The sequence below is a fragment of the Ascaphus truei genome, chromosome 4 (assembly GCF_040206685.1).
Source record: "Ascaphus truei isolate aAscTru1 chromosome 4, aAscTru1.hap1, whole genome shotgun sequence".
Classification (NCBI taxonomy): Eukaryota; Metazoa; Chordata; class Amphibia; order Anura; family Ascaphidae; genus Ascaphus; species Ascaphus truei.
The window spans coordinates 416,386,191-416,413,016 of record NC_134486.1 but is presented as its reverse complement, the minus strand read 5'-3'; the positions used below and the strand labels follow the sequence as shown (position 1 = coordinate 416,413,016).

The following is a 26,826-nucleotide window of genomic DNA, read 5'->3' as shown; positions in this document are numbered from 1 at the left end:
CATCTGTACATTGGATGTAGCACTGGGCTCTGTCTGTGTATGTATAGTACATCTGTACATTGGATGCAGCACTGGGCTCTGTCTGTGTGTGTTTATAGTACATCTGTACATTGGATGTAGCACTGGGCTCTGTCTGTGTGTGTTTATAGTACATCTGTACATTGGATGCAGCACTGGGCTCTGTCTGTGTGTGTTTATAGTACATCTGTACATTGGATGCAGCACTGGGCTCTGTCTGTGTGTGTATAGTACATCTGTACGTTGGATGTAGCACTGGGCTCTGTGTGTCTGTGTTTATAGTACATCTGTACATTGGATGCAGCACTGGGCTCTGTCTGTGTGTGTTTATAGTACATCTGTACATTGGATGTAGCACTGGGCTCTGTCTGTGTGTGTTTATAGTACATCTGTACATTGGATGTAGCACTGGGCTCTGTCTGTGTCTGTGTTTATAGTACATCTGTACATTGGATGTAGCACTGGGCTCTGTCTGTGTGTGTTTATAGTACATCTGTACATTGGATGTAGCACTGGGCTCTGTCTGTGTGTGTTTATAGTACATCTGTACATTGGATGTAGCACTGGGCTCTGTCTGTGTGTGTTTATAGTACATCTGTACATTGGATGTAGCACTGGGCTCTGTGTGTGTGTGTTTATAGTACATCTGTACATTGGATGTAGCACTGGGCTCTGTCTGTGTGTTTATAGTACATCTGTACATTGGATGTAGCACTGGGCTCTGTGTGTGTTTATAGTACATCTGTACATTGGATGCAGCACTGGGCTCTGTGTGTGTTTATAGTACATCTGTACATTGGATGTAGCACTGGGCTCTGTGTGTGTGTGTTTATAGTACATCTGTACATTGGATGTAGCACTGGGCTCTGTGTGTGTGTGTTTATAGTACATCTGTACATTGGATGTAGCACTGGGCTCTGTGTGTGTGTGTTTATAGTACATCTGTACATTGGATGTAGCACTGGGCTCTGTGTGTGTGTGTGTATAGTACATCTGTACATTGGATGTAGCACTGGGCTCTGTCTGTGTGTGTTTATAGTACATCTGTACATTGGATGCAGCACTGGGCTCTGTCTGTGTGTGTATAGTACATCTGTACATTGGATGCAGCACTGGGCTCTGTCTGTGTGTGTGTGTTTATAGTACATCTGTACATTGGATGTAGCACTGGGCTCTGTGTGTGTGTGTTTATAGTACATCTGTACATTGGATGTAGCACTGGGCTCTGTGTGTGTGTGTATGTATAGTACATCTGTACATTGGATGTAGCACTGGGCTCTGTCTGTGTGTGTTTATAGTACATCTGTACATTGGATGCAGCACTGGGCTCTGTCTGTGTGTGTGTGTTTATAGTACATCTGTACATTGGATGTAGCACTGGGCTCTGTCTGTGTGTGTTTATAGTACATCTGTACATTGGATGCAGCACTGGGCTCTGTCTGTGTGTGTTTATAGTACATCTGTACATTGGATGTAGCACTGGGCTCTGTCTGTGTGTGTTTATAGTACATCTGTACATTGGATGTAGCACTGGGCTCTGTCTGTGTGTGTTTATAGTACATCTGTACATTGGATGTAGCACTGGGCTCTGTCTGTGTGTGTTTATAGTACATCTGTACATTGGATGTAGCACTGGGCTCTGTGTGTGTGTGTTTATAGTACATCTGTACATTGGATGTAGCACTGGGCTCTGTGTGTGTGTGTTTATAGTACATCTGTACATTGGATGTAGCACTGGGCTCTGTCTGTGTGTGTTTATAGTACATCTGTACATTGGATGTAGCACTGGGCTCTGTCTGTGTGTGTTTATAGTACATCTGTACATTGGATGTAGCACTGGGCTCTGTCTGTGTGTGTTTATAGTACATCTGTACATTGGATGTAGCACTGGGCTCTGTGTGTGTGTGTTTATAGTACATCTGTACATTGGATGCAGCACTGGTCTCTGTCTGTGTTTATAGTACATCTGTACATTGGATGTAGCACTGGGCTCTGTGTGTGTTTATAGTACATCTGTACATTGGATGTAGCACTGGGCTCTGTCTGTGTGTGTTTATAGTACATCTGTACATTGGATGTAGCACTGGGCTCTGTCTGTGTGTGTTTATAGTACATCTGTACATTGGATGTAGCACTGGGCTCTGTGTGTGTGTGTTTATAGTACATCTGTACATTGGATGTAGCACTGGGCTCTGTCTGTGTGTGTTTATAGTACATCTGTACATTGGATGTAGCACTGGGCTCTGTCTGTGTGTGTTTATAGTACATCTGTACATTGGATGTAGCACTGGGCTCTGTGTGTGTGTGTTTATAGTACATCTGTACATTGGATGTAGCACTGGGCTCTGTGTGTGTGTGTTTATAGTACATCTGTACATTGGATGTAGCACTGGGCTCTGTCTGTCTGTGTTTATAGTACATCTGTACATTGGATGTAGCACTGGGCTCTGTCTGTGTGTATGTATAGTACATCTGTACATTGGATGTAGCACTGGGCTCTGTGTGTGTGTTTATAGTACATCTGTACATTGGATGTAGCACTGGGCTCTGTCTGTGTGTGTTTATAGTACATCTGTACATTGGATGTAGCACTGGGCTCTGTCTGTGTGTGTTTATAGTACATCTGTACATTGGATGTAGCACTGGGCTCTGTCTGTGTGTGTTTATAGTACATCTGTACATTGGATGTAGCACTGGGCTCTGTCTGTGTGTATGTATAGTACATCTGTACATTGGATGTAGCACTGGGCTCTGTGTGTGTGTTTATAGTACATCTGTACATTGGATGTAGCACTGGGCTCTGTGTGTGTGTGTTTATAGTACATCTGTACATTGGATGTAGCACTGGGCTCTGTGTGTGTGTGTTTATAGTACATCTGTACATTGGATGTAGCACTGGGCTCTGTCTGTGTGTGTTTATAGTACATCTGTACATTGGATGTAGCACTGGGCTCTGTCTGTGTGTGTGTGTTTATAGTACATCTGTACATTGGATGTAGCACTGGGCTCTGTCTGTGTGTGTGTGTTTATAGTACATCTGTACATTGGATGTAGCACTGGGCTCTGTCTGTGTGTGTGTTTATAGTACATCTGTACATTGGATGCAGCACTGGGCTCTGTCTGTGTGTGTTTATAGTACATCTGTACATTGGATGCAGCACTGGGCTCTGTCTGTGTGTGTGTTTATAGTACATCTGTACATTGGATGCAGCACTGGGCTCTGTCTGTGTGTGTTTATAGTACATCTGTACATTGGATGTAGCACTGGGCTCTGTCTGTCTGTGTGTATAGTACATCTGTACATTGGATGTAGCACTGGGCTCTGTGTGTGTGTGTTTATAGTACATCTGTACATTGGATGTAGCACTGGGCTCTGTCTGTCTGTGTGTATAGTACATCTGTACATTGGATGTAGCACTGGGCTCTGTCTGTGTGTGTATAGTACATCTGTACATTGGATGCAGCACTGGGCTCTGTCTGTGTGTGTGTTTATAGTACATCTGTACATTGGATGTAGCACTGGGCTCTGTCTGTGTGTGTGTTTATAGTACATCTGTACATTGGATGTAGCACTGGGCTCTGTCTGTGTGTGTGTGTTTATAGTACATCTGTACATTGGATGTAGCACTGGGCTCTGTGTGTGTATGTATAGTACATCTGTACATTGGATGTAGCACTGGGCTCTGTCTGTGTGTGTTTATAGTACATCTGTACATTGGATGTAGCACTGGGCTCTGTCTGTGTGTGTGTTTATAGTACATCTGTACATTGGATGTAGCACTGGGCTCTGTGTGTGTTTATAGTACATCTGTACATTGGATGCAGCACTGGGCTCTGTCTGTGTGTGTGTATAGTACATCTGTACATTGGATGTAGCACTGGGCTCTGTGTGTGTGTGTTTATAGTACATCTGTACATTGGATGTAGCACTGGGCTCTGTGTGTGTTTATAGTACATCTGTACATTGGATGTAGCACTGGGCTCTGTCTGTGTGTGTTTATAGTACATCTGTACATTGGATGTAGCACTGGGCTCTGTGTGTGTGTGTGTTTATAGTACATCTGTACATTGGATGTAGCACTGGGCTCTGTGTGTGTGTGTGTGTGTTTATAGTACATCTGTACATTGGATGTAGCACTGGGCTCTGTGTGTGTGTGTTTATAGTACATCTGTACATTGGATGTAGCACTGGGCTCTGTCTGTGTGTGTTTATAGTACATCTGTACATTGGATGCAGCACTGGGCTCTGTCTGTGTGTGTGTGTTTATAGTACATCTGTACATTGGATGTAGCACTGGGCTCTGTCTGTGTGTATGTATAGTACATCTGTACATTGGATGTAGCACTGGGCTCTGTCTGTGTGTGTGTGTTTATAGTACATCTGTACATTGGATGTAGCACTGGGCTCTGTCTGTGTGTGTTTATAGTACATCTGTACATTGGATGCAGCACTGGGCTCTGTCTGTGTTTATAGTACATCTGTACATTGGATGTAGCACTGGGCTCTGTCTGTGTGTGTTTATAGTACATCTGTACATTGGATGTAGCACTGGGCTCTGTCTGTGTGTGTTTATAGTACATCTGTACATTGGATGTAGCACTGGGCTCTGTGTGTGTGTGTTTATAGTACATCTGTACATTGGATGTAGCACTGGGCTCTGTGTGTGTTTATAGTACATCTGTACATTGGATGTAGCACTGGGCTCTGTCTGTGTGTGTGTTTATAGTACATCTGTACATTGGATGCAGCACTGGGCTCTGTCTGTGTGTGTTTATAGTACATCTGTACATTGGATGTAGCACTGGGCTCTGTCTGTGTGTGTTTATAGTACATCTGTACATTGGATGTAGCACTGGGCTCTGTCTGTGTGTGTTTATAGTACATCTGTACATTGGATGTAGCACTGGGCTCTGTGTGTGTGTGTTTATAGTACATCTGTACATTGGATGTAGCACTGGGCTCTGTCTGTGTGTTTATAGTACATCTGTACATTGGATGTAGCACTGGGCTCTGTCTGTGTGTGTTTATAGTACATCTGTACATTGGATGTAGCACTGGGCGCTGTCTGTGTGTGTTTATAGTACATCTGTACATTGGATGCAGCACTGGGCTCTGTGTGTGTTTATAGTACATCTGTACATTGGATGTAGCACTGGGCTCTGTGTGTGTGTGTTTATAGTACATCTGTACATTGGATGTAGCACTGGGCTCTGTCTGTGTGTGTTTATAGTACATCTGTACATTGGATGCAGCACTGGGCTCTGTCTGTGTGTGTTTATAGTACATCTGTACATTGGATGTAGCACTGGGCTCTGTGTGTGTGTGTTTATAGTACATCTGTACATTGGATGTAGCACTGGGCTCTGTCTGTGTGTGTTTATAGTACATCTGTACATTGGATGTAGCACTGGGCTCTGTGTGTGTGTGTTTATAGTACATCTGTACATTGGATGTAGCACTGGGCTCTGTGTGTGTGTTTATAGTACATCTGTACATTGGATGTAGCACTGGGCTCTGTGTGTGTGTGTATGTATAGTACATCTGTACATTGGATGCAGCACTGGGCTCTGTCTGTCTGTGTGTGTTTATAGTACATCTGTACATTGGATGTAGCACTGGGCTCTGTGTGTGTGTTTATAGTACATCTGTACATTGGATGTAGCACTGGGCTCTGTGTGTGTGTGTTTATAGTACATCTGTACATTGGATGTAGCACTGGGCTCTGTGTGTGTGTGTGTTTATAGTACATCTGTACATTGGATGTAGCACTGGGCTCTGTGTGTGTGTGTTTATAGTACATCTGTACATTGGATGTAGCACTGGGCTCTGTCTGTGTGTGTGTGTTTATAGTACATCTGTACATTGGATGTAGCACTGGGCTCTGTCTGTGTGTGTGTTTATAGTACATCTGTACATTGGATGTAGCACTGGGCTCTGTGTGTGTTTATAGTACATCTGTACATTGGATGTAGCACTGGGCTCTGTCTGTGTGTGTTTATAGTACATCTGTACATTGGATGTAGCACTGGGCTCTGTCTGTGTGTGTTTATAGTACATCTGTACATTGGATGTAGCACTGGGCTCTGTGTGTGTGTGTTTATAGTACATCTGTACATTGGATGCAGCACTGGGCTCTGTGTGTGTGTGTATGTATAGTACATCTGTACATTGGATGTAGCACTGGGCTCTGTGTGTGTTTATAGTACATCTGTACATTGGATGTAGCACTGGGCTCTGTCTGTGTGTGTTTATAGTACATCTGTACATTGGATGTAGCACTGGGCTCTGTCTGTGTGTGTTTATAGTACATCTGTACATTGGATGTAGCACTGGGCTCTGTGTGTGTGTGTTTATAGTACATCTGTACATTGGATGCAGCACTGGGCTCTGTGTGTGTGTGTGTATGTATAGTACATCTGTACATTGGATGTAGCACTGGGCTCTGTGTGTGTTTATAGTACATCTGTACATTGGATGTAGCACTGGGCTCTGTCTGTGTGTGTTTATAGTACATCTGTACATTGGATGTAGCACTGGGCTCTGTCTGTGTGTGTTTATAGTACATCTGTACATTGGATGTAGCACTGGGCTCTGTGTGTGTGTGTTTATAGTATATCTGTACATTGGATGCAGCACTGGGCTCTGTCTGTGTGTGTTTATAGTACATCTGTACATTGGATGTAGCACTGGGCTCTGTGTGTGTGTGTTTATAGTACATCTGTACATTGGATGTAGCACTGGGCTCTGTGTGTGTGTTTATAGTACATCTGTACATTGGATGTAGCACTGGGCTCTGTCTGTGTATGTATAGTACATCTGTACATTGGATGTAGCACTGGGCTCTGTCTGTGTGTGTGTGTTTATAGTACATCTGTACATTGGATGTAGCACTGGGCTCTGTCTGTGTGTGTTTATAGTACATCTGTACATTGGATGTAGCACTGGGCTCTGTGTGTGTTTATAGTACATCTGTACATTGGATGTAGCACTGGGCTCTGTGTGTCTGTGTTTATAGTACATCTGTACATTGGATGTAGCACTGGGCTCTGTGTGTGTGTGTGTTTATAGTACATCTGTACATTGGATGCAGCACTGGGCTCTGTCTGTGTGTGTTTATAGTACATCTGTACATTGGATGTAGCACTGGGCTCTGTCTGTGTGTGTTTATAGTACATCTGTACATTGGATGTAGCACTGGGCTCTGTCTGTGTGTGTATAGTACATCTGTACATTGGATGCAGCACTGGGCTCTGTCTGTGTGTGTTTATAGTACATCTGTACATTGGATGTAGCACTGGGCTCTGTCTGTGTGTGTTTATAGTACATCTGTACATTGGATGTAGCACTGGGCTCTGTCTGTGTGTGTTTATAGTACATCTGTACATTGGATGTAGCACTGGGCTCTGTGTGTGTGTGTTTATAGTACATCTGTACATTGGATGTAGCACTGGGCTCTGTGTGTGTTTATAGTACATCTGTACATTGGATGTAGCACTGGGCTCTGTGTGTGTTTATAGTACATCTGTACATTGGATGTAGCACTGGGCTCTGTGTGTGTTTATAGTACATCTGTACATTGGATGTAGCACTGGGCTCTGTCTGTGTGTGTTTATAGTACATCTGTACATTGGATGTAGCACTGGGCTCTGTCTGTGTTTATAGTACATCTGTACATTGGATGTAGCACTGGGCTCTGTCTGTGTTTATAGTACATCTGTACATTGGATGTAGCACTGGGCTCTGTCTGTGTGTGTTTATAGTACATCTGTACATTGGATGTAGCACTGGGCTCTGTCTGTGTGTGTTTATAGTACATCTGTACATTGGATGTAGCACTGGGCTCTGTGTGTGTGTGTTTATAGTACATCTGTACATTGGATATAGCACTGGGCTCTGTGTGTGTGTGTTTATAGTACATCTGTACATTGGATGTAGCACTGGGCTCTGTGTGTGTGTTTATAGTACATCTGTACATTGGATGCAGCACTGGGCTCTGTCTGTGTGTGTTTATAGTACATCTGTACATTGGATGTAGCACTGGGCTCTGTCTGTGTGTGTGTGTTTATAGTACATCTGTACATTGGATATAGCACTGGGCTCTGTGTGTGTGTGTTTATAGTACATCTGTACATTGGATGTAGCACTGGGCTCTGTGTGTGTGTTTATAGTACATCTGTACATTGGATGCAGCACTGGGCTCTGTCTGTGTGTGTTTATAGTACATCTGTACATTGGATGTAGCACTGGGCTCTGTCTGTGTGTGTGTGTTTATAGTACATCTGTACATTGGATGCAGCACTGGGCTCTGTCTGTGTGTGTTTATAGTACATCTGTACATTGGATGTAGCACTGGGCTCTGTCTGTCTGTGTGTGTTTATAGTACATCTGTACATTGGATGTAGCACTGGGCTCTGTCTGTGTGTGTTTATAGTACATCTGTACATTGGATGTAGCACTGGGCTCTGTCTGTGTGTGTGTGTTTATAGTACATCTGTACATTGGATGTAGCACTGGGCTCTGTCTGTGTGTGTTTATAGTACATCTGTACATTGGATGCAGCACTGGGCTCTGTCTGTGTGTGTTTATAGTACATCTGTACATTGGATGTAGCACTGGGCTCTGTGTGTGTGTGTTTATAGTACATCTGTACATTGGATGTAGCACTGGGCTCTGTCTGTGTGTGTTTATAGTACATCTGTACATTGGATGCAGCACTGGGCTCTGTGTGTGTGTGTTTATAGTACATCTGTACATTGGATGCAGCACTGGGCTCTGTGTGTGTGTGTTTATAGTACATCTGTACATTGGATGCAGCACTGGGCTCTGTCTGTGTGTGTTTATAGTACATCTGTACATTGGATGTAGCACTGGGCTCTGTCTGTGTGTGTGTTTATAGTACATCTGTACATTGGATGTAGCACTGGGCTCTGTGTGTGTGTGTTTATAGTACATCTGTACATTGGATGCAGCACTGGGCTCTGTGTGTGTGTGTTTATAGTACATCTGTACATTGGATGTAGCACTGGGCTCTGTGTGTGTGTGTGTTTATAGTACATCTGTACATTGGATGTAGCACTGGGCTCTGTGTGTGTGTGTTTATAGTACATCTGTACATTGGATGCAGCACTGGGCTCTGTCTGTGTGTGTTTATAGTACATCTGTACATTGGATGTAGCACTGGGCTCTGTCTGTGTGTGTTTATAGTACATCTGTACATTGGATGTAGCACTGGGCTCTGTCTGTGTGTGTTTATAGTACATCTGTACATTGGATGTAGCACTGGGCTCTGTGTGTGTGTTTATAGTACATCTGTACATTGGATGTAGCACTGGGCTCTGTCTGTGTTTATAGTACATCTGTACATTGGATGTAGCACTGGGCTCTGTCTGTGTGTGTTTATAGTACATCTGTACATTGGATGTAGCACTGGGCTCTGTCTGTGTGTGTTTATAGTACATCTGTACATTGGATGTAGCACTGGGCTCTGTCTGTGTGTGTTTATAGTACATCTGTACATTGGATGTAGCACTGGGCTCTGTCTGTGTGTGTTTATAGTACATCTGTACATTGGATGTAGCACTGGGCTCTGTCTGTGTGTGTGTGTTTATAGTACATCTGTAAATTGGATGTAGCACTGGGCTCTGTCTGTGTGTGTTTATAGTACATCTGTACATTGGATGTAGCACTGGGCTCTGTCTGTGTGTGTTTATAGTACATCTGTACATTGGATGTAGCACTGGGCTCTGTGTGTGTTTATAGTACATCTGTACATTGGATGTAGCACTGGGCTCTGTCTGTGTTTATAGTACATCTGTACATTGGATGTAGCACTGGGCTCTGTCTGTGTGTGTTTATAGTACATCTGTACATTGGATGTAGCACTGGGCTCTGTCTGTGTGTGTTTATAGTACATCTGTACATTGGATGTAGCACTGGGCTCTGTGTGTGTGTGTTTATAGTACATCTGTACATTGGATGTAGCACTGGGCTCTGTCTGTGTGTGTTTATAGTACATCTGTACATTGGATGCAGCACTGGGCTCTGTCTGTGTTTATAGTACATCTGTACATTGGATGTAGCACTGGGCTCTGTCTGTGTGTGTTTATAGTACATCTGTACATTGGATGTAGCACTGGGCTCTGTCTGTGTGTGTTTATAGTACATCTGTACATTGGATGCAGCACTGGGCTCTGTCTGTGTGTGTGTGTGTTTATAGTACATCTGTACATTGGATGTAGCACTGGGCTCTGTGTGTGTGTTTATAGTACATCTGTACATTGGATGTAGCACTGGGCTCTGTCTGTGTGTGTTTATAGTACATCTGTACATTGGATGTAGCACTGGGCTCTGTCTGTGTGTGTTTATAGTACATCTGTACATTGGATGTAGCACTGGGCTCTGTCTGTGTGTGTTTATAGTACATCTGTACATGCAGAGGAGGGGAAGGTAACCAGCGGGGTGCCTCTGGGAGCGGTCCTAGGTTCGGGGCTCTTTAATATCCTTATTAGGGACAGTATGTATTTTTGCAGGCGACACTTTAGGGGGTTAACAAAGTAAAGAATGATTTTGGTAGATTAGAAAAATGGTAGAGGATGACAACTACAATTTAATACCAAAAAGTGTAAAATCATGCACGTGCATCACAGAAAATCCAGAATACAGGATTAATGGCGTTATATAATGTCACCTACTACAGAGGAACGGGACCTGGGAGTCATTCTTTCTGCGGACGTTAGGGTGTATAGGGAGAGGTATTAGCAGCGGGGTGTTAGGGTGTATAGGGAGAGGTATTAGCAGCGGGGTGTTAGGGTGTATAGGGAGAGGTATTAGCAGCGGGGTGTTGGGGTGTATAGGGAGAGGTATTAGCAGCGGGTGTTAGGGTGTATAGGGAGAGGTATTAGCAGCGGGATGTTAGGGTGTATAGGGAGAGGTATTAGCAGCGGGATGTTAGGGTGTATAGGGAGAGGTATTAGCAGCGGGGTGTTGGGGTGTATAGGGAGAGGTATTAGCAGCGGGTGTTATGGTGTATAGGGAGAGGTATTAGCAGCGGGATGTTAGGGTGTATAGGGAGAGGTATTAGCAGTGGGATGTTAGGGTGTATAGGGAGAGGTATTAGCAGCGGGAAGTTAGGGTGTATAGGGAGAGGTATTAGCAGCAGGGTGTTAGGGTGTATAGGGAGAGGTATTAGCAGCGGGGTGTTAGGGTGTATAGGGAGAGGTATTAGCAGCGGGGTGTTAGGGTGTATAGGGAGAGGTATTAGCAGCAGGGTGTTAGGGTGTATAGGGAGAGGTATTAGCAGCAGGGTGTTGGGGTGTATAGGGAGAGGTATTAGCAGCGGGATGTTAGGGTATATAGGGAGAGGTATTAGCAGCGGGTGTTAGGGTGTATAGGGAGAGGTATTAGCAGCGGGATGTTAGGGTGTATAGGGAGAGGTATTAGCAGCAGGATGTTAGGGTGTATAGGGAGAGGTATTAGCAGCAGGGTGTTAGGGTGTATAGGGAGAGGTATTAGCAGCGGGGTGTTAGGGAGTATAGGGAGAGGTATTAGCAGCGGGGTGTTAGGGAGTATAGGGAGAGGTATTAGCAGAGGGATGTTAGGGTGTATAGGGAGAGGTATTAGCAGCAGGACGTTAGGGTGTATAGGGAGAGATATTAGCAGCAGGGTGTTAGGGTGTATTGGGAGAGGTATTAGCAGCGGGATGTTAGGGTGTATAGGGAGAGGTATTAGCAGCAGGACGTTAGGGTGTATAGGGAGAGGTATTAGCAGCGGGATGTTAGGGTGTATAGGGAGAGGTATTAGCAGCAGGACGTTAGGGTGTATAGGGAGAGGTATTAGCAGCAGGGCGTTAGGGTGTATAGGGAGAGGTATTAGCAGCGGGGTGTTAGGGTTTATAGGGAGAGGTATTAGCAGCGGGTCGTTAGGGTTTATAGGGAGAGGTATTAGCAGCGGGATGTTAGGGTGTATAGGGAGAGGTATTAGCAGCAGGACGTTAGGGTGTATAGGGAGAGATATTAGCAGCAGGGTGTTAGGGTGTATAGGGAGAGGTATTAGCAGCGGGATGTTAGGGTATATAGGGAGAGGTATTAGCAGCGGGTTTTAGGGTGTATAGGGAGAGGTATTAGCAGCGGGATGTTAGGGTGTATAGGGAGAGGTATTAGCAGCGGGATGTTAGGGTTTATAGTGAGAGGTATTAGCAGCGGGATGTTAGGGTGTATAGGGAGAGGTATTAGCAGCAGGGTGTTAGGATGTATAGGGAGAGGTATTAGCAGCGGGTGTTAGGGTATATAGGGAGAGGTATTAGCAGGGGGTTGTTAGGGTGTATAGGGAGAGATATTAGCAGCGGGATGTTAGGGTGTATAGGGAGAGGTATTAGCAGCGGGATGTTAGGGTGTATAGGGAGAGGTATTAGCAGCGGGATGTTAGGGTGTATAGGGAGAAGTATTAGCAGCGGGATGTTAGGATGTATAGGGAGAGGTATTAGCAGCGGGATGTTAGGGTGTATAGAGAGAGATATTAGCAGCGGGATGTTAGGGTGTATAGTGAGAGGTATTTGCAGCAGGATGTTAGGGTGTATAGGGAGAGGTATTAGCAGCAGGATGTTAGGGTGTATAGGGAGAGGTATTAGCAGCGGGATGTTAGGGTGTATAGGGAGAGGTATTAGCAGCAGGATGTTAGGGTGTATAGGGAGAGGTATTAACAGCGGGGTGTTAGGGTGTATAGGGAGAGGTATTAGCAGCAGGATGTTAGGGTGTATAGGGAGGTATTAGCAGCGGGATGTTAGGGTGTATAGGGAGAGGTATTAGCAGCGGGATGTTAGGGTGTATAGGGACAGATATTAGCAGTGGGATGTTAGGGTGTATAGGGACAGGTATTAGCAGCGGGGTGTTAGGGTGTATAGGGAGAGGTATTCGCAGCGGGATGTTAGGGTGTATAGAGAGAGGTATTAGCAGCGGGATGTTAGGGTGTATAGAGAGAGGTATTAGCAGCGGGGTGTTAGGGTGTATAGGGAGAAGTATTAGCAGCAGGATGTTAGGGTGTATAGGGAGAGGTATTAGCAGCAGGATGTTAGGGTGTATAGGGAGAGGTATTAGCAGCGGGATGAAGGGTGTATAGGGAGAGGTATTAGCAGCGGGATGAAGGGTGTATAGGGAGAGGTATTAGCAGCGGGATGAAGGGTGTATAGGGAGAGGTATTAGCAGCGGGATGAAGGGTGTATAGGGAGAGGTATTAGCAGCGGGATGAAGGGTGTATAAGGAGAGGTATTAGCAGTGGGGTGTTAGTGTGTATAGGGACAGGTATTAGCAGCGGGATGTTAGGGTGTATAAGGAGCGGTATTAGCAGCAGGATGTTTAGGTGCATAGGGACAGGTATTAGTATCGGGATGTTAGGGTGTATAGGGAGAGGTATTAGCAGCAGGGTGTTAGGGTGTATAGGGAGAGGTATTAGCAGCAGGGTGTTGGGGTGTATAGGGAGAGGTATTAGCAGCGGGGTGTTAGGGTGTATAGGGAGAGGTATTAGCAGTGGGATGTTAGGGTGTATAGGGAGGGGTATTAGCAGCGGGATGTTAGGGTGTATAGGGACAGGTATTAGCAGCACAAAGGGAGGGGGTGATGCCACTTTATAGATCATTAGTGAGACCTCACCTAGAGTTGTGTTCAATTCTGGAGACCATATCCCCGAAGGACCTTAATAGTTGCAGATTGTACAAAATAGGGCAATGGAAATGGTGCATGGGGTGACTCTGCAGCATAAGACATACTTGAAAACGAGAGGTAACTCTCAATGTATTACTTCCTGGTAAAATATTTTTAAATAAATAATAAATAAATAAATAAGGCTTATTGGGAAAGACTAAAATACTTTAATTGGAGAGAGAATGGGGAGAGGGATATACAGCAACTGGCTGTTTCAAAAACAAAGAATTTCAACTAAGTACCAGAGGGAAATGTTTCAGAGAAAGATGTGCTAGAAAAAGAGGTCATTCTCTGAAGCGGGGGGTGGCAGGCTTTGGAAATGTGTACTTCACAGAAAGAGTGGTGGATTCATGGGTCAGCCTCCCAGCAGAGGTGCTAGAGGCTAATACAGGAAGGGAACTCAAAAATGTTTGGGATGGAGAGGAGGCGATCCTAAACCCAACAGAAAGCCAAGAATCAAATAAGGTCTGAGGTTGTACAGCAGATAGAAAAATGGGCAGACTAGGGCGTCTTATCTCGTGCGCCAAGCGTGTCTCATGAGCTGTGAAAGTCCCTGCTTCTGCCACAACCTTTAACTGGTGCCCACACTGGCATCACCGGCAGCCTTTAGGAATATGCCGATTGGAAAAGAAACCAGCGAGTGGTTAATAACCTCTGGGAGTTTAGCTTTTCTACTTTAAAAAAAAAAAAACATAATTTGTTGAATCGCCTTTGAAAACGGCGTCTGTAGGTTAGCACCGAGTGCTTTAGAGGAATGAAGGGATTCATTATAAATGGATTTGCTGTGCCCTCTGCAATGCCAGGTTCCTCTCCAGCTGTGGCCGGCTTGTGTTCCCTCTCCCTACCTTTGGGCTTTGATTGAAGCATTGTCTAGGTCACGGTGGGGTTGTGGAACGCATTCTCTGGCTAATCCAAACCTCTTTATTTCCCTTTGATGTTGTTGTAATCTGTGTGCCACTGAGAACTGCATGTTTCCACAATGCTCCTGTCTTACTTTACAGTTAGAAAAGGCCGCGCCAAGCCACAATGTCTCTCCCTCGCAATCCTACGGCCGCGAGTAAGAAGGAAAACGAGAAGAAAAAAGTAGCAAATAGGTAGAAAATGAAAAAGAAAAAAACAGTAGCTTGCAGTGTACACGTTTTTGACCTCACGTGGCTGTCCCTCGGCCACCTGAAGAAGAACCCTGTGAGGTTTGAAAGCCTGTAAATTGGAAACACTTTAGTTCTTTAAAAACGTATTATACTACCTAGTTTTTTTCCCACCTCACAAAAAAAATAAGGCACCAATTTGGTTAAAATGGTTGCTGTTGTCTTCCTTCGTGTTACTGATCCAAATGCAGAAACTGCGCCCCATTTAATAATCATTACGTCCCATTGATTTCCGCGGGATTCAGGTCTCTTGCATCTGGGACACTTTGATAAACGACCCCCAAAATCCACAGCGGCCTTCCCTCTTTCTCACAAGCTAATGATTTCTTCTGTTATTTATCAAAGTCTCCAGGATGCAAAACTGGGGCAAAATAGCCTTGCTGGATTTATCAAAGAAAATGAATCCGATAGAAAGAGGTGGGATGTGTTTATGTAATAAATCTGATGCAGTATTTTGCACCGGTTTTGCACGTGTTCTCCCTGCACCATTACAGGTGATGGAGTCTCGTGCGCCTAAGCGGCACAGTGACAGGACCATCCTGCTCTGTATAATGCAGATTGCATCTCTCGGCCCAACTCGCTGACATGCAGATTCGGGAATGTAAGAGCTTTCATCCCCCTCCATGCTCGCTCACAGGCCCACACAGCTTTGCACCTCGTAAAACACACTTCTGGCAGGATTGCACGGCACGTCCCTGGGCTTTCATCGCACGCGTAACAAACTATGGATCAAGGGAAACCCTGCACACCATACGTGTCCTGCCACCATGCATTAGGGAGGAGGCAGGGCTCCAGAAAACCATGAGCATCTTCCACTCACACCATGCAGAGGTCGTTTGGGGTTGCTTTCTCCATAGATATCATAAGATCGCTTCATAGGTGCTATGCAACAAAAGTCATCTTGTGGGTACAACCTTTTGTAATCCAGACTTATAAAGGACTCAAGAATTGACTCACCCTTTTGGCAGACAAGAGTATGCAGGTATAAGAGGCAGGTGAACAGGGGAGATGTGAAATGGTGTTAGACTGACTTCTCAGACATGGGGAGGTACAGTAGGAAGTGCATTGTATGCTGCTATAATGAATCAAGAAATCAGTATCTTGGTTTAAACCGCTCAGGTATTCAGATACAAGTCATTCAATATGTCCTTCCCACAGGTGTGATATGGGGATCCCTGGATGATTCCTGCGGGTTTGCAGGGTCTGTTTGGTTTTCTTAACACCTAAAGCTCCTGGCTACAAAATTAGGGCTCAACTAGTGAAAAAGACCAAAGGAAGAACTTAAATTGCTTGTAATGGAATTAATTTTACTGGAATAAATATGGTGCCATGGGCCCATATGTTCAGATTGATGGCGTGTACTTCAGAGGGAAGCATGCAGAACCGCAGACTAGAAAAATAAAGCTGCAATCCAAAAGTAACCACTTCACTACCCAGAATACCTTCGGTGACAGGATTTGCATCTGATTCCTATCAACAACCCTGGAGGCACTGTACAGGTTGGGTTATAATCAGATATTCCCTTCAATAGAGCATGGAGGGTTTATGTGATGGTAACCCAAGTTCTGAGGTTCTTTAAGGATCACATTTCTCCGTACTAGGAAAGCTGAAGGCATGAGCTGTGCTCGGTGCTTGGTGACCATGTTAATAGGCTTTCTGCTTCTCACCTTTAGGGGTGTCATGCTCCAGCGAGTCCAGGAAGTCAATGGACGAGTCCAGATCTGCCTTCTCCAGAAGGGACCTTTTCTTGGGATTCAGGGCTGGGGTGAAGTGGAAGAAGGAGCTCAGCTTTTTAGCCTCGCTCACTGAAAGGCCTAGGAGGCAAAGGAAATCATGCTATAGGTCACGGCTTTAGGCGATGATGGGGTTCCATGACAGGCTCTGTAGGTGAATGGGGCAATACTCTGCATGTCTCTAACAGACGGGAGGTGAATAGAGCGATGCTCTGCATGTCTCTAGCAGACGGGAGGCGAATGGGGCAATACTCTGCATGTCTCTAGCAGACGGGAGGTGAATAGAGCGATGCTCTGCATGTCTCTAGCAGACGGGAGGTGAATAGAGCGATGCTCTGCATGTCACTAGCAGAAGGGAGGTGAATAGAGCGATGCTCTGCATGTCTCTAGCAGACGGGAGGTGAATAGAGCGATGCTCTGCATGTCTCTAGCAGACGGGAGGTGAATAGAGCGATGCTCTGCAAGTCTAGCAGACGGACGGTCTCAAATCAGAGGTGAACAGGGCAATACTCTGCAGATACTACAGATCTGTAACAAGAGTGAATGCAGTGATGCTCTGCTGCTCCCATTAAGAATCCCAGTTTCCAGGTTTCCCAGTACACAGCGGAGCGCCAGGCGGGAGGAGCGCCAGGCGGGAGGAGCAGGCAGGCGCGAGGAGCGCCAGGCGGGGGGAGCAGGCAGGCGCGAGGAGCGCCAGGCGGGAGGAGCAGGCAGGCGCGAGGAGCGCCAGGCGGGAGGAGCAGACAGGTGCGAGGAGCGCCAGGCGGGAGGAGCAGGCAAGCGCGAGGAGCGCCAGGCGGGAGGAGCAGGCAGGCGCGAGGAGCGCCAGGCGGGAGGAGCAGGCAGGCGGGAGGAGCGCCAGGCGGGAGGAGCGCCAGGCGGGAGGAGCGCCAGGCGGGAGGAGCGCCAGGCGGGAGGAGCGCCAGGCGGGAGGAGCAGGCAGCATTAGCACGGACGGTCTCAAATCAGAGGTGAACAGGGCAATACTCTGCAGATACTACAGATCTGTAACAAGAGTGAATGCAGCGATGCTCTGCTGCTCCCATTAAGAATCCCAGTTTCCAGGTTTCCCAGTACACAGAGGAGCGCCAGGCGGGAGGAGCGCCAGGCGGGAGGAGCGCCAGGCGGGAGGAGCAGGCAGGCGCGAGGAGCACCAGGTGGGAGGAGCAGGCAGGCGCGAGGAGCGCCAGGCGGGAGGAGCAGGCAGGCGCGAGGAGCGCCAGGCGGGAGGAGCAGACAGGCGCGAGGAGCGCCAGGCGGAAGGAGCAGGCAGGCGCGAGGAGCGCCAGGCGGGAGGAGCAGGCAGGCACGAGTAGCGCCAGGCGGGAGGAGCGCCAGGCGGGAGGAGCAGGCGGGAGCGCCAGGCAGGAGGAGCAGGCGGGAGGAGCGCCAGGCGGGAGGAGCAGGCAGCATTAGCAGCAGACGGCAGCATCTCCCAGACCTGCCCCTTGATGTCTCTGTTTCCACCTTACCTCGGAAGCAGTGGTTGATGTTGATCTGTCCAAGTGGGCTCTTGACAAAAGCTCCTCGTGGTACCACAGCTGCCTCTTTATCAATCACGGCAATAATGGCGGTCAGGCGCGCCTCCTCCTTGATAAGGGTCTACAAACAAAAGAGAGGCCGAGGCACCGCTGTTTTATTAACACCTTCCTTACCAGAAGACACACAGCCCTAATGGTGAGTACAGGCGTCTCATCACTGGCTGTAATATTGTCACTGCTGGAACGCATCAAGCAAAGAGGGAGGGAACGATTACGTGGCCTGTGTCACTGCTGGAACGCATCGTGCAAAGAGGGAGGGAACGATTACGTGGCCTGTGTCACTGCTGGAACGCATCATGCAAAGAGGGAGAGAACGATTACGTGGGCCTGTGTCACTGCTGGAACGCATCGTGCAAAGAGGGAGGGAACGATTACGTGGGCCTGTGTCACTATGGTCACTCTGCACAGGGACAGAGATCCCACGTTTCTCAATGCCACCCTGTGGGTGCAGCCACATTCACTCATTAAAGCAGGGGTGGCCAACTCCAGTCCTCAAGGGCCACCACAGGTCAGGTTTTCACGATATCTTCGACTGAGCCAGATGTGCTGAAGCAGGGATATCCTGGAAACCTGACCTGTTGGTGTCCCTTGTGGCCTAGAGTTGGCCACCTCTGCATTAGATCATGTGCACCTTCTTTCTCTGTGTCACTATGGTGCCGTGCAGGGGGCCGAGCAGTCGTGGTATAAACATGGCAGTGAGACAGACAGATTAAATGGGATTATTAGTGCGTTATCGGGCCTCGGTTAATGAAACAGAATCAGTGGGTCATATGTCCCTCCTGTCATTATGTTACAATGTGCTGAGTAGAACCGGCCCGATGACTCCCGGGTTCCCAGTGTCTGCATCACAATGTATAGAAAGATCTAAACTTACTGTTACTTCCCTCTCGGACGCTGCGTCTCCCTCCCCCGCCTTCTTGCTGACCGTGTGCTCATACTCGTGGGAGGGGTCCCCGATAAAGCGGCCTTTTACCACCTGGGTCTGGGCAATGATACGCTCACTCGCTGGTGGCAGGAGACACCAGTCCATGCAGTTCAGGCTGTGCGGGTAGAGAAAAGCTGTTTTTGCGCACTGTGAATACACCCTCCGAGCCCAAAACTCTCTGCTTCACATGCAGAGTCTTCCTGTCTTACTGAGTGCCACGTACGGCACACCTGGGAGCAGGTGACCTGCATATGGAACATATGACCTTCATTCAGAACAGCATAAGCCCACTCCTCTACACAGCTCTCCATACACAGCTCTCCAGCTGGCCCACTTTTCAACTTCGCAAAAGGTCCCTCAAATTAACAATATCTCCCCTCAATCCATCCACATATACTGTCACGAACAGCACACAAGTGAGCACGTGACTTAGATATGCAACCAGGGTTAATACACACGGTGTCGCTAGCCAACCCCCCTTTCTCCTCCGCAAGGTACTTTCAATGAGTTAATATTAACCCCTAATTTGATCGCAATCATATCTATCCGCTGCCACCACCCAAGAAATATCAAATACATTTGCAGTCTCAGGTCCCTGTTTATTATAGAAAAAATGGGTCCAAAAATGTAAATACTTTCTACAAAGCGTGCAACAGTACATTCAGAACCCTAAATCATTACATATACACACACACACACACACACACACACACACACACACACACACACACACACACACACACACACACGTGTTAGACAGGTCTGCAACCCTGCCTTTCACCATTATCAAGATATGAAGGTAGTGGGTGCTCCAACAGTTCTGGAATTTGTTATTAATTCTTTCCCATGAATGAAGCGTAAAGGTATAGCTCTACTATGGAGTGGGTGTACTACTAGGTGAGTGACCAGAGCAGAACACTTCTCAATTCTCCTGCAGGTGGCAGAAGAAATGATATTCTCACTTCGCCGTAACCTCATTAGAGACAAATGTATAATGAAAGTCCAAGACTCACCAAATCTTTGTAGAAAATCTTGAATGATAATGTTTCCTCAGTAGATCTTACCCACTCCTAGAGCCACCTAGATTCTTTGGAAGTGTGTCCAGCCACTGATCGGGATCCAAACAGCAACAAAAAATGCAAAAAGCAGCGCACTGCCCAGGGAGACAGGTGGTATACAAATGTACTGTCTATTCAACATTACAAAAAGGAGGTGTAGAGCCTCCTACGCGTTTCACACGACAAGGTGCTTTATCAAGTGTAATACACAGCACCATACTCCTTGATAAAGCACCTTGTCGTGTGAAACGCGTGTGAAACCACATTAACCCCTGAAGCACCAGATTGATTAAAATACTTAATGTCTCATGATATTATCATGATCCTGACCTTTAGTGTTCAACAAGTATTTCACCTGCAGAAAGTCTCTGTACAACAGTATCTGTTGCCTTTCCGTACCCTGCAGAGCATCCCACCTCTTTGCCTTGCAGATAGATCTTCTACGTGTGAGACTTCCTGCCCTGACGGTTATCCAACTCCCTATGCTGTTTAGAGTACCTGACCCCATGCATAAGATCTCTCCTATAGCAGGTCATCCTTTGTTGAGCATATTTCCTCTTATCTGCAACAGGCTTTCCTACTTTGTTACTCGTATCTTACCCCTCAGCAGAGCATCTCATACCCTGCATCCTTCAGGTTAGGATACCTGCAGAAGTCACACATTCCCCCTCTGATCTTCCCATATAACGCACGTTATCTTAATCGTCTGTGTACTGCAGGTTATATCGCCTGCAGAAGTTCTCCTTGCCCGTCAGTGTATCTCACCTTTCTGCCCTGCAGAGAATCCCACCTGTATAAGTCCCACCTTTACTTGCCCTTAACACAACCATTTGCTTTACCATTTCACTGATAAAAGTCTGGCAGCACCTGGGTTCCACCAGACTCCCAGGATCGCGACATCTCTTGGGGAAGCAAACACGTGGTCTCGGCCAAAAACAAGCCGCTGAGGTACATACAGAATAAAAGAACCTAATTATCAGCGTAATTGGCTTCCTATTGGCAAGCTCTTCGAGAGAGATTTGGGATGAAAATGCAGTTCGTGTCTAAAAGTTATACAAAGCAAAAGAATTGCCTTGCAAAGAGGCAAGTCAGAGTCTTTCTGTAAATAGTGCACATCTATGTTAAAAATGAGCTTTTAATAAGTCACTTAAAAGGAAGGTAGATCAAGCAAAAATATTTACAGTGATAAAAGAGAGGCACTTTTACTAGATCTGGCTACGTATAGCCATTTTCTATTCAAGTGGATACTGTGTATCTAATGGAAGGTACGGATTCTTAGAAGTTATAGTCGGAGAGCCAAAGAACTACTTAGACGTCCTCCCTGTAATTAGTATCAGCTGCTGGAGGATAATAGATGGAAGGTGCATAGGATTTCTATTCATGCAGAAAGTGACCAGGACAAGGCAGGGATTAGCAGGAACACAGAGGCCGGGTCAGAGGGAACAAAAGACACATTCCCCGCCTCAATAACCCAATGGATATATTTCTCTCTCAGGCTCTCACGTGGGGTTTCGGGGGGAGTCAGACCCCCCGAGTCATCTCGCTTTGTGTACACAGAATGCGGGTTCCAATTGGTTTGGGGGATTTGGCCTTTAGAAAGGTTGGGAACCCCCTGATTTCCCCTATTACCATCGGAATGGGACATTTGGTGGGGTCGTCACGCCGGGACCAACTCCCCGCCGGCGTTTAGCCGCAAGGGGATCCTCTGCCGCCAACCACTTCGACGTGAAGGTAGTTTTAGGGTAGGGGTTAACTTTAGGGGTTTTCGTGGTTAGGGTAGGGGCTTAGGGTAAAGGGGTTACGGTTTTGGGGGTAGTGTTAGTATTAGGGGGTTTTAGGGTAAGGTTAGTGACTTACTTTAGCGGCGAAGCGGCCGGTGGCTGAGTAGCGGCTAAACGTTGGCGGTCATTTGGTCACGGCAAAACAGCTGCGACCAAATGTGCTACACCGTATTACACAGGCCATGGCCCCTCGGTCACTTTCGCGCTAGGATGGACTGACCCTTTTATCTGGGACTTGCATATTGTACACCAGGGGTCTTTAACATGCGGCCCGTGGGGCAAATCTGTCCCACAATGGCCCTTGGACAGCCTGCCCCTCTTACTTGCCTTGCAGTAATCAGGCAGCAGTGTCCACTCACTTTTAAGCAAATGTAATGGCAATACTTACAGTATGGTACAGTTGTGATAGATGCTCACAATATGCAAGTATAATCCATTCCAAACATATCTACATTACTTTATCTTACTTCAGTGGACTTCAGACTCGCCAAGGTGTGGCCAACTCCAGCCCTCAAAGGCCACCAATAGGGCAGGTTTACAGGATACCCCTGCTTCAGCGCAGGTGATCAAGGGCCACCAACCTCAGATGTCAAACCAGTTGTCATGGGCCACCAACCTCAAGGGTCAGGTTATTCTGGATATCCCTGCTTCAGCATAGGTGGCTCAATCGAAGACAGAGCCACCTGTGCTGAAGCAGGGTTATCCAGAATAACCTGATCTGTTGGTGGCACTGGAGGACAGGCATTGGCCAGTCGTTGACCGAGCCAACCTGTCCTGAAGCAGGGGGTATCCTGAAAACCAGACCTGTTGGTGGTCCTTGAGGACCGGGCTGACCCTTGAGAAAGATGGCCCTTGATCACCTGTGATGAAGCAGGGATATCCTGCAAACCTGCCCTGTTGGTTGGGCCCTTGAGGGCAGGAGTTGCCCCCCCCTGGACTAGCTTAAGGTACCTCCATATTGCACCCTCCCCCCACTTGCAGGTACAATGCCATGGTCCCACCTGTAGAGGGTCCTCCTGCCCCCCCCCCCCCCATGTAAAAGGCCCTCCTGCCCCCGCCCCCCCCCCCCCCATGTAAAAGGCCCTCCTGCCCCCCCCCCCCCCCCATGTAAAAGGCCCTCCTGCCCCCCCCCCCTGGTCCCACCTGTAGAAGTTCCTCCTGCCCCGCAGCTCCTCGTCCCCCTCGGTCCCCTGCGCGATGAAGTAGTCCCCCCGCACCCCCAGGATCTTGCCCCAGAAGTAGACCCGGCGGAGGCGCATGTCCCTGCGCAGGAGCAGCAGGGCGGTGCGCAGGCCGGCGCTCTGCTCCGGGCTCAGCACCTGCCCGGAGCCGGACACCAGCTCCATGCACAGCGGCAAGCTCTCCGCGTCCATCCCGGATACCCCCGAGACTGCGGCCGGCCCTCCTCCCCGACACTGCGGGACACACTGCGGCCGGCCCTACTCCAGGCGCGGTGCTGTAACCAGGGTCAACAGCAACCGTCTCCACGGCAACGCGGCGCCACGCGCCTCCCCCAGCAACTGGAGGCGCGTCCATGGCAACGGGAGGCGCGCGAGACGCGTCACTCTCACGCGCCTCCCCATTCTTTATCGCCTGGACGCGCTCCAAACACGTCGCCCCGTATCACCCGGGTTTTTTTTTTATCAACCCATTCGCTGCCAGAGGGGGGCAATTTGCTAGGCAACGCCGGCAGCTGAAGGGTTAACGAACATAAGGCGTTCATACATTCGTTGTTAATCCCGGGCATGCGTTGTTTGGGAGTAGGCCGCACGTTGTTATGGCAACGGCTGGGGAGATCTCATGAGGTAGTTGTCACAGCAACGGCAGCGGGTGTGGCGTAAAGCAGGCGGAGTGAGGGAGGTGGGTGTCTCTATAGCAACTGGGTGGGCGTGGTCTGGTGATGTCTGGCGGTGGGTGGGGCTGCCGGTTGCCATGGAGACCGGGGTGCTGGAGTAGCTACAATAGTGACTGGCAGATACAGGGATAATAGTGACAGTGCTATGCACCTCACAGGGATAATAGTGCTGTGCTATGCACCTCACAGGGATAATAGTGCTGTGCTATGCACCTCACAGGGATAATAGTGCTGTGCTATGCACCTCACAGGGATAATAGTGCTGTGCTATGCACCTCACAGGGATAATAGGGCTGTGCTATGCACCTCACATGGATAATAGTGCTGTGCTATGCACCTCACAGGGATAATAGTGACAGTGCTATGCACCTCACATGGATAATAGTGACAGTGCTATGCACCTCACATGGATAATAGTGCTGTGCTATGCACCTCACAGGGATAATAGTGACAGTGCTATGCACCTCACATGGATAATAGTGACAGTGCTATGCACCTCACAGGGATAATAGTGACAGTGCTATGCACCTCACAGGGATAATAGTGACAGTGCTATGCACCTCACATGGATAATAGTGACAGTGCTATGCACCTCACAGGGATAATAGTGCTGTGCTATGCACCTCACAGGGATAATAGTGACAGTGCTATGCACCTCACATGGATAATAGTGACAGTGCTATGCACCTCACAGGGATAATAGTGCTGTGCTATGCACCTCACAGGGATAATAGTGACAGTGCTATGCACCTCACAGGGATAATAGTGACAGTGCTATGCACCTCACAGGGATAATAGTGACAGTGCTATGCACCTCACAGGGATAATAGTGCTGTGCTATGCACCTCACATGGATAATAGTGCTGTGCTATGCACCTCACAGGGATAATAGTGCTGTGCTATGCACCTCACAGGGATAATAGTGACAGTGCTATGCACCTCACAGGGATAATAGTGACAGTGCTATGCACCTCACAGGGATAATAGTGACAGTGCTATGCACCTCACAGGGATAATAGTGACAGTGCTATGCACCTCACAGGGATAATAGTGACAGTGCTATGCACCTCACATGGATAATATTGACAGTGCTATGCACCTCACAGGGATAATAGTGCTGTGCTATGCACCTCACAGGGATAATAGTGCAGTGCTATGCACCTCACAGGGATAATAATGATAGTGCTATGCACCTCACAGGGATAATAGTGCTGTGCTATGCACCTCACATGGATAATAGTGACAGTGCTATGCACCTCACAGGGATAATAGTGACAGTGCTATGCACCTCACATGGATAATAGTGACAGTGCTATGCACCTCACAGGGATAATAGTGCTGTGCTATGCACCTCACAGGGATAATAGTGACAGTGCTATGCACCTCACAGGGATAATAGTGACAGTGCTATGCACCTCACATGGATAATAGTGACAGTGCTATGCACCTCACATGGATAATAGTGACAGTACAATGCACCTCACAGGGATAATAGTGCTGTGCTATGCACCTCACAGGGATAATAGTGCTGTGCTATGCACCTCACATGGATAATAGTGACAGTGCTATGCACCTCACAAGGATAATAGTGCTGTGCTATGCACCTCACAGGGATAATAGTGCTGTGCTATGCACCTCACAGGGATAATAGTGACAGTGCTATGCACCTCACAGGGATAATAGTGACAGTGCTACGCACCTCACATGGATAATAGTGACAGTGCTATGCACCTCACAGGGATAATAGTGCTGTGCTATGCACCTCACAGGGATAATAGTGCTGTGCTATGCACCTCACATGGATAATAGTGACAGTGCTATGCACCTCACAGGGATAATAGTGCTGTGCTATGCACCTCACAGGGATAATAGGGCTGTGCTATGCACCTCACAGGGATAATAGTGACAGTGCTATGCACCTCACAGGGATAATAGTGACAGTGCTATGCACCTCACATGGATAATAGTGACAGTGCTATGCACCTCACAGGGATAATAGTGCTGTGCTATGCACCTCACAGGGATAATAGTGCTGTGCTATGCACCTCACAGGGATAATAGGGCTGTGCTATGCACCTCACAGGGATAATAGTGACAGTGCTATGCACCTCACAGGGATAATAGTGACAGTGCTATGCACCTCACAGGGATAATAGTGACAGTGCTATGCACCTCACAGGGATAATAGTGCTGTGCTATGCACCTCACATGGATAATAGTGACAGTGCTATGCACCTCACAGGGATAATAGTGCTGTGCTATGCACCTCACATGGATTGTAGTGCTGTGCTATGCACCTCACATGGATAATAGTGACAGTGCTATGCACCTAACATGGATAATAGTGACAGTGCTATGCACCTCACAGGGATAATAGTGCTGTGCTACGCACCTCACAGGGATAATAGTGCTGTGCTATGCACCTCACAGGGATAATAGTGCTGTGCTATGCACCTCACATGGATAATAGTGACAGTGCTATGCACCTCACAGGGATAATAGTGCTGTGCTATGCACCTCACAGGGATAATAGTGCTGTGCTATGCACCTCACATGGATAATAGTGACAGTGCTATGCACCTCACAGGGATAATAGTGCTGTGCAGACACCTCACAGGGATAATAGTGTTGTGCACACACCTCACAGGGATAATAGTGCTGTGCACGCACCTCACAGGGATAATAGTGCTGTGCATGCACCTCACAAGGATAATAGTGCTGTGTACACACCTCACAGTGATAATAGTGCTGTGCACGCACCTCACAGGGATAATAGTGCAATGCACACACCTTACAGGGATAATAGTGCTGTGCACACACCTCACCAGGATAATAGTGCTGTGCACGCACCTCACAGGGATAATAATGCTGTGCACGCACCTCACCAGGATAATAGTGCTGTGCATGCACCTCACAAGGACAATAGTGCTATGCACGCGCCTCACACGGTTAATAGTGATGTGCACAGACCTCACACGGTGATTGCAGCCAATCGGGAGCGGAGATTCCAAGCGCCAAACCATCAGCGGCAAATTCAAACATGCTCTGTACTGAATAGACGCGAGCCGGCTT

General features: G+C 47.4%; 1 protein-coding gene across 1 annotated transcript in view; it reads right to left on the bottom strand.

Annotated features, from left to right (window-relative positions):
• Positions 1 to 23,396, bottom strand: part of RSPH9 (radial spoke head component 9) — a 110,737-nt gene extending 87,341 nt beyond the window's left edge. The window contains exons 1-4 of the mRNA XM_075598807.1: positions 23,043 to 23,396; positions 19,010 to 19,175; positions 18,067 to 18,196; positions 16,529 to 16,675 (exon numbers count right to left, since the gene is read on the bottom strand). Coding sequence (XP_075454922.1) covers positions 16,529 to 16,675; positions 18,067 to 18,196; positions 19,010 to 19,175; positions 23,043 to 23,272 — 673 coding nt within the window. The 5' untranslated portion in view covers positions 23,273 to 23,396. The remainder of the gene's footprint in view (positions 1 to 16,528; positions 16,676 to 18,066; positions 18,197 to 19,009; positions 19,176 to 23,042) is intronic.
• Positions 23,397 to 26,826: the final 3,430 nt, after the last annotated feature.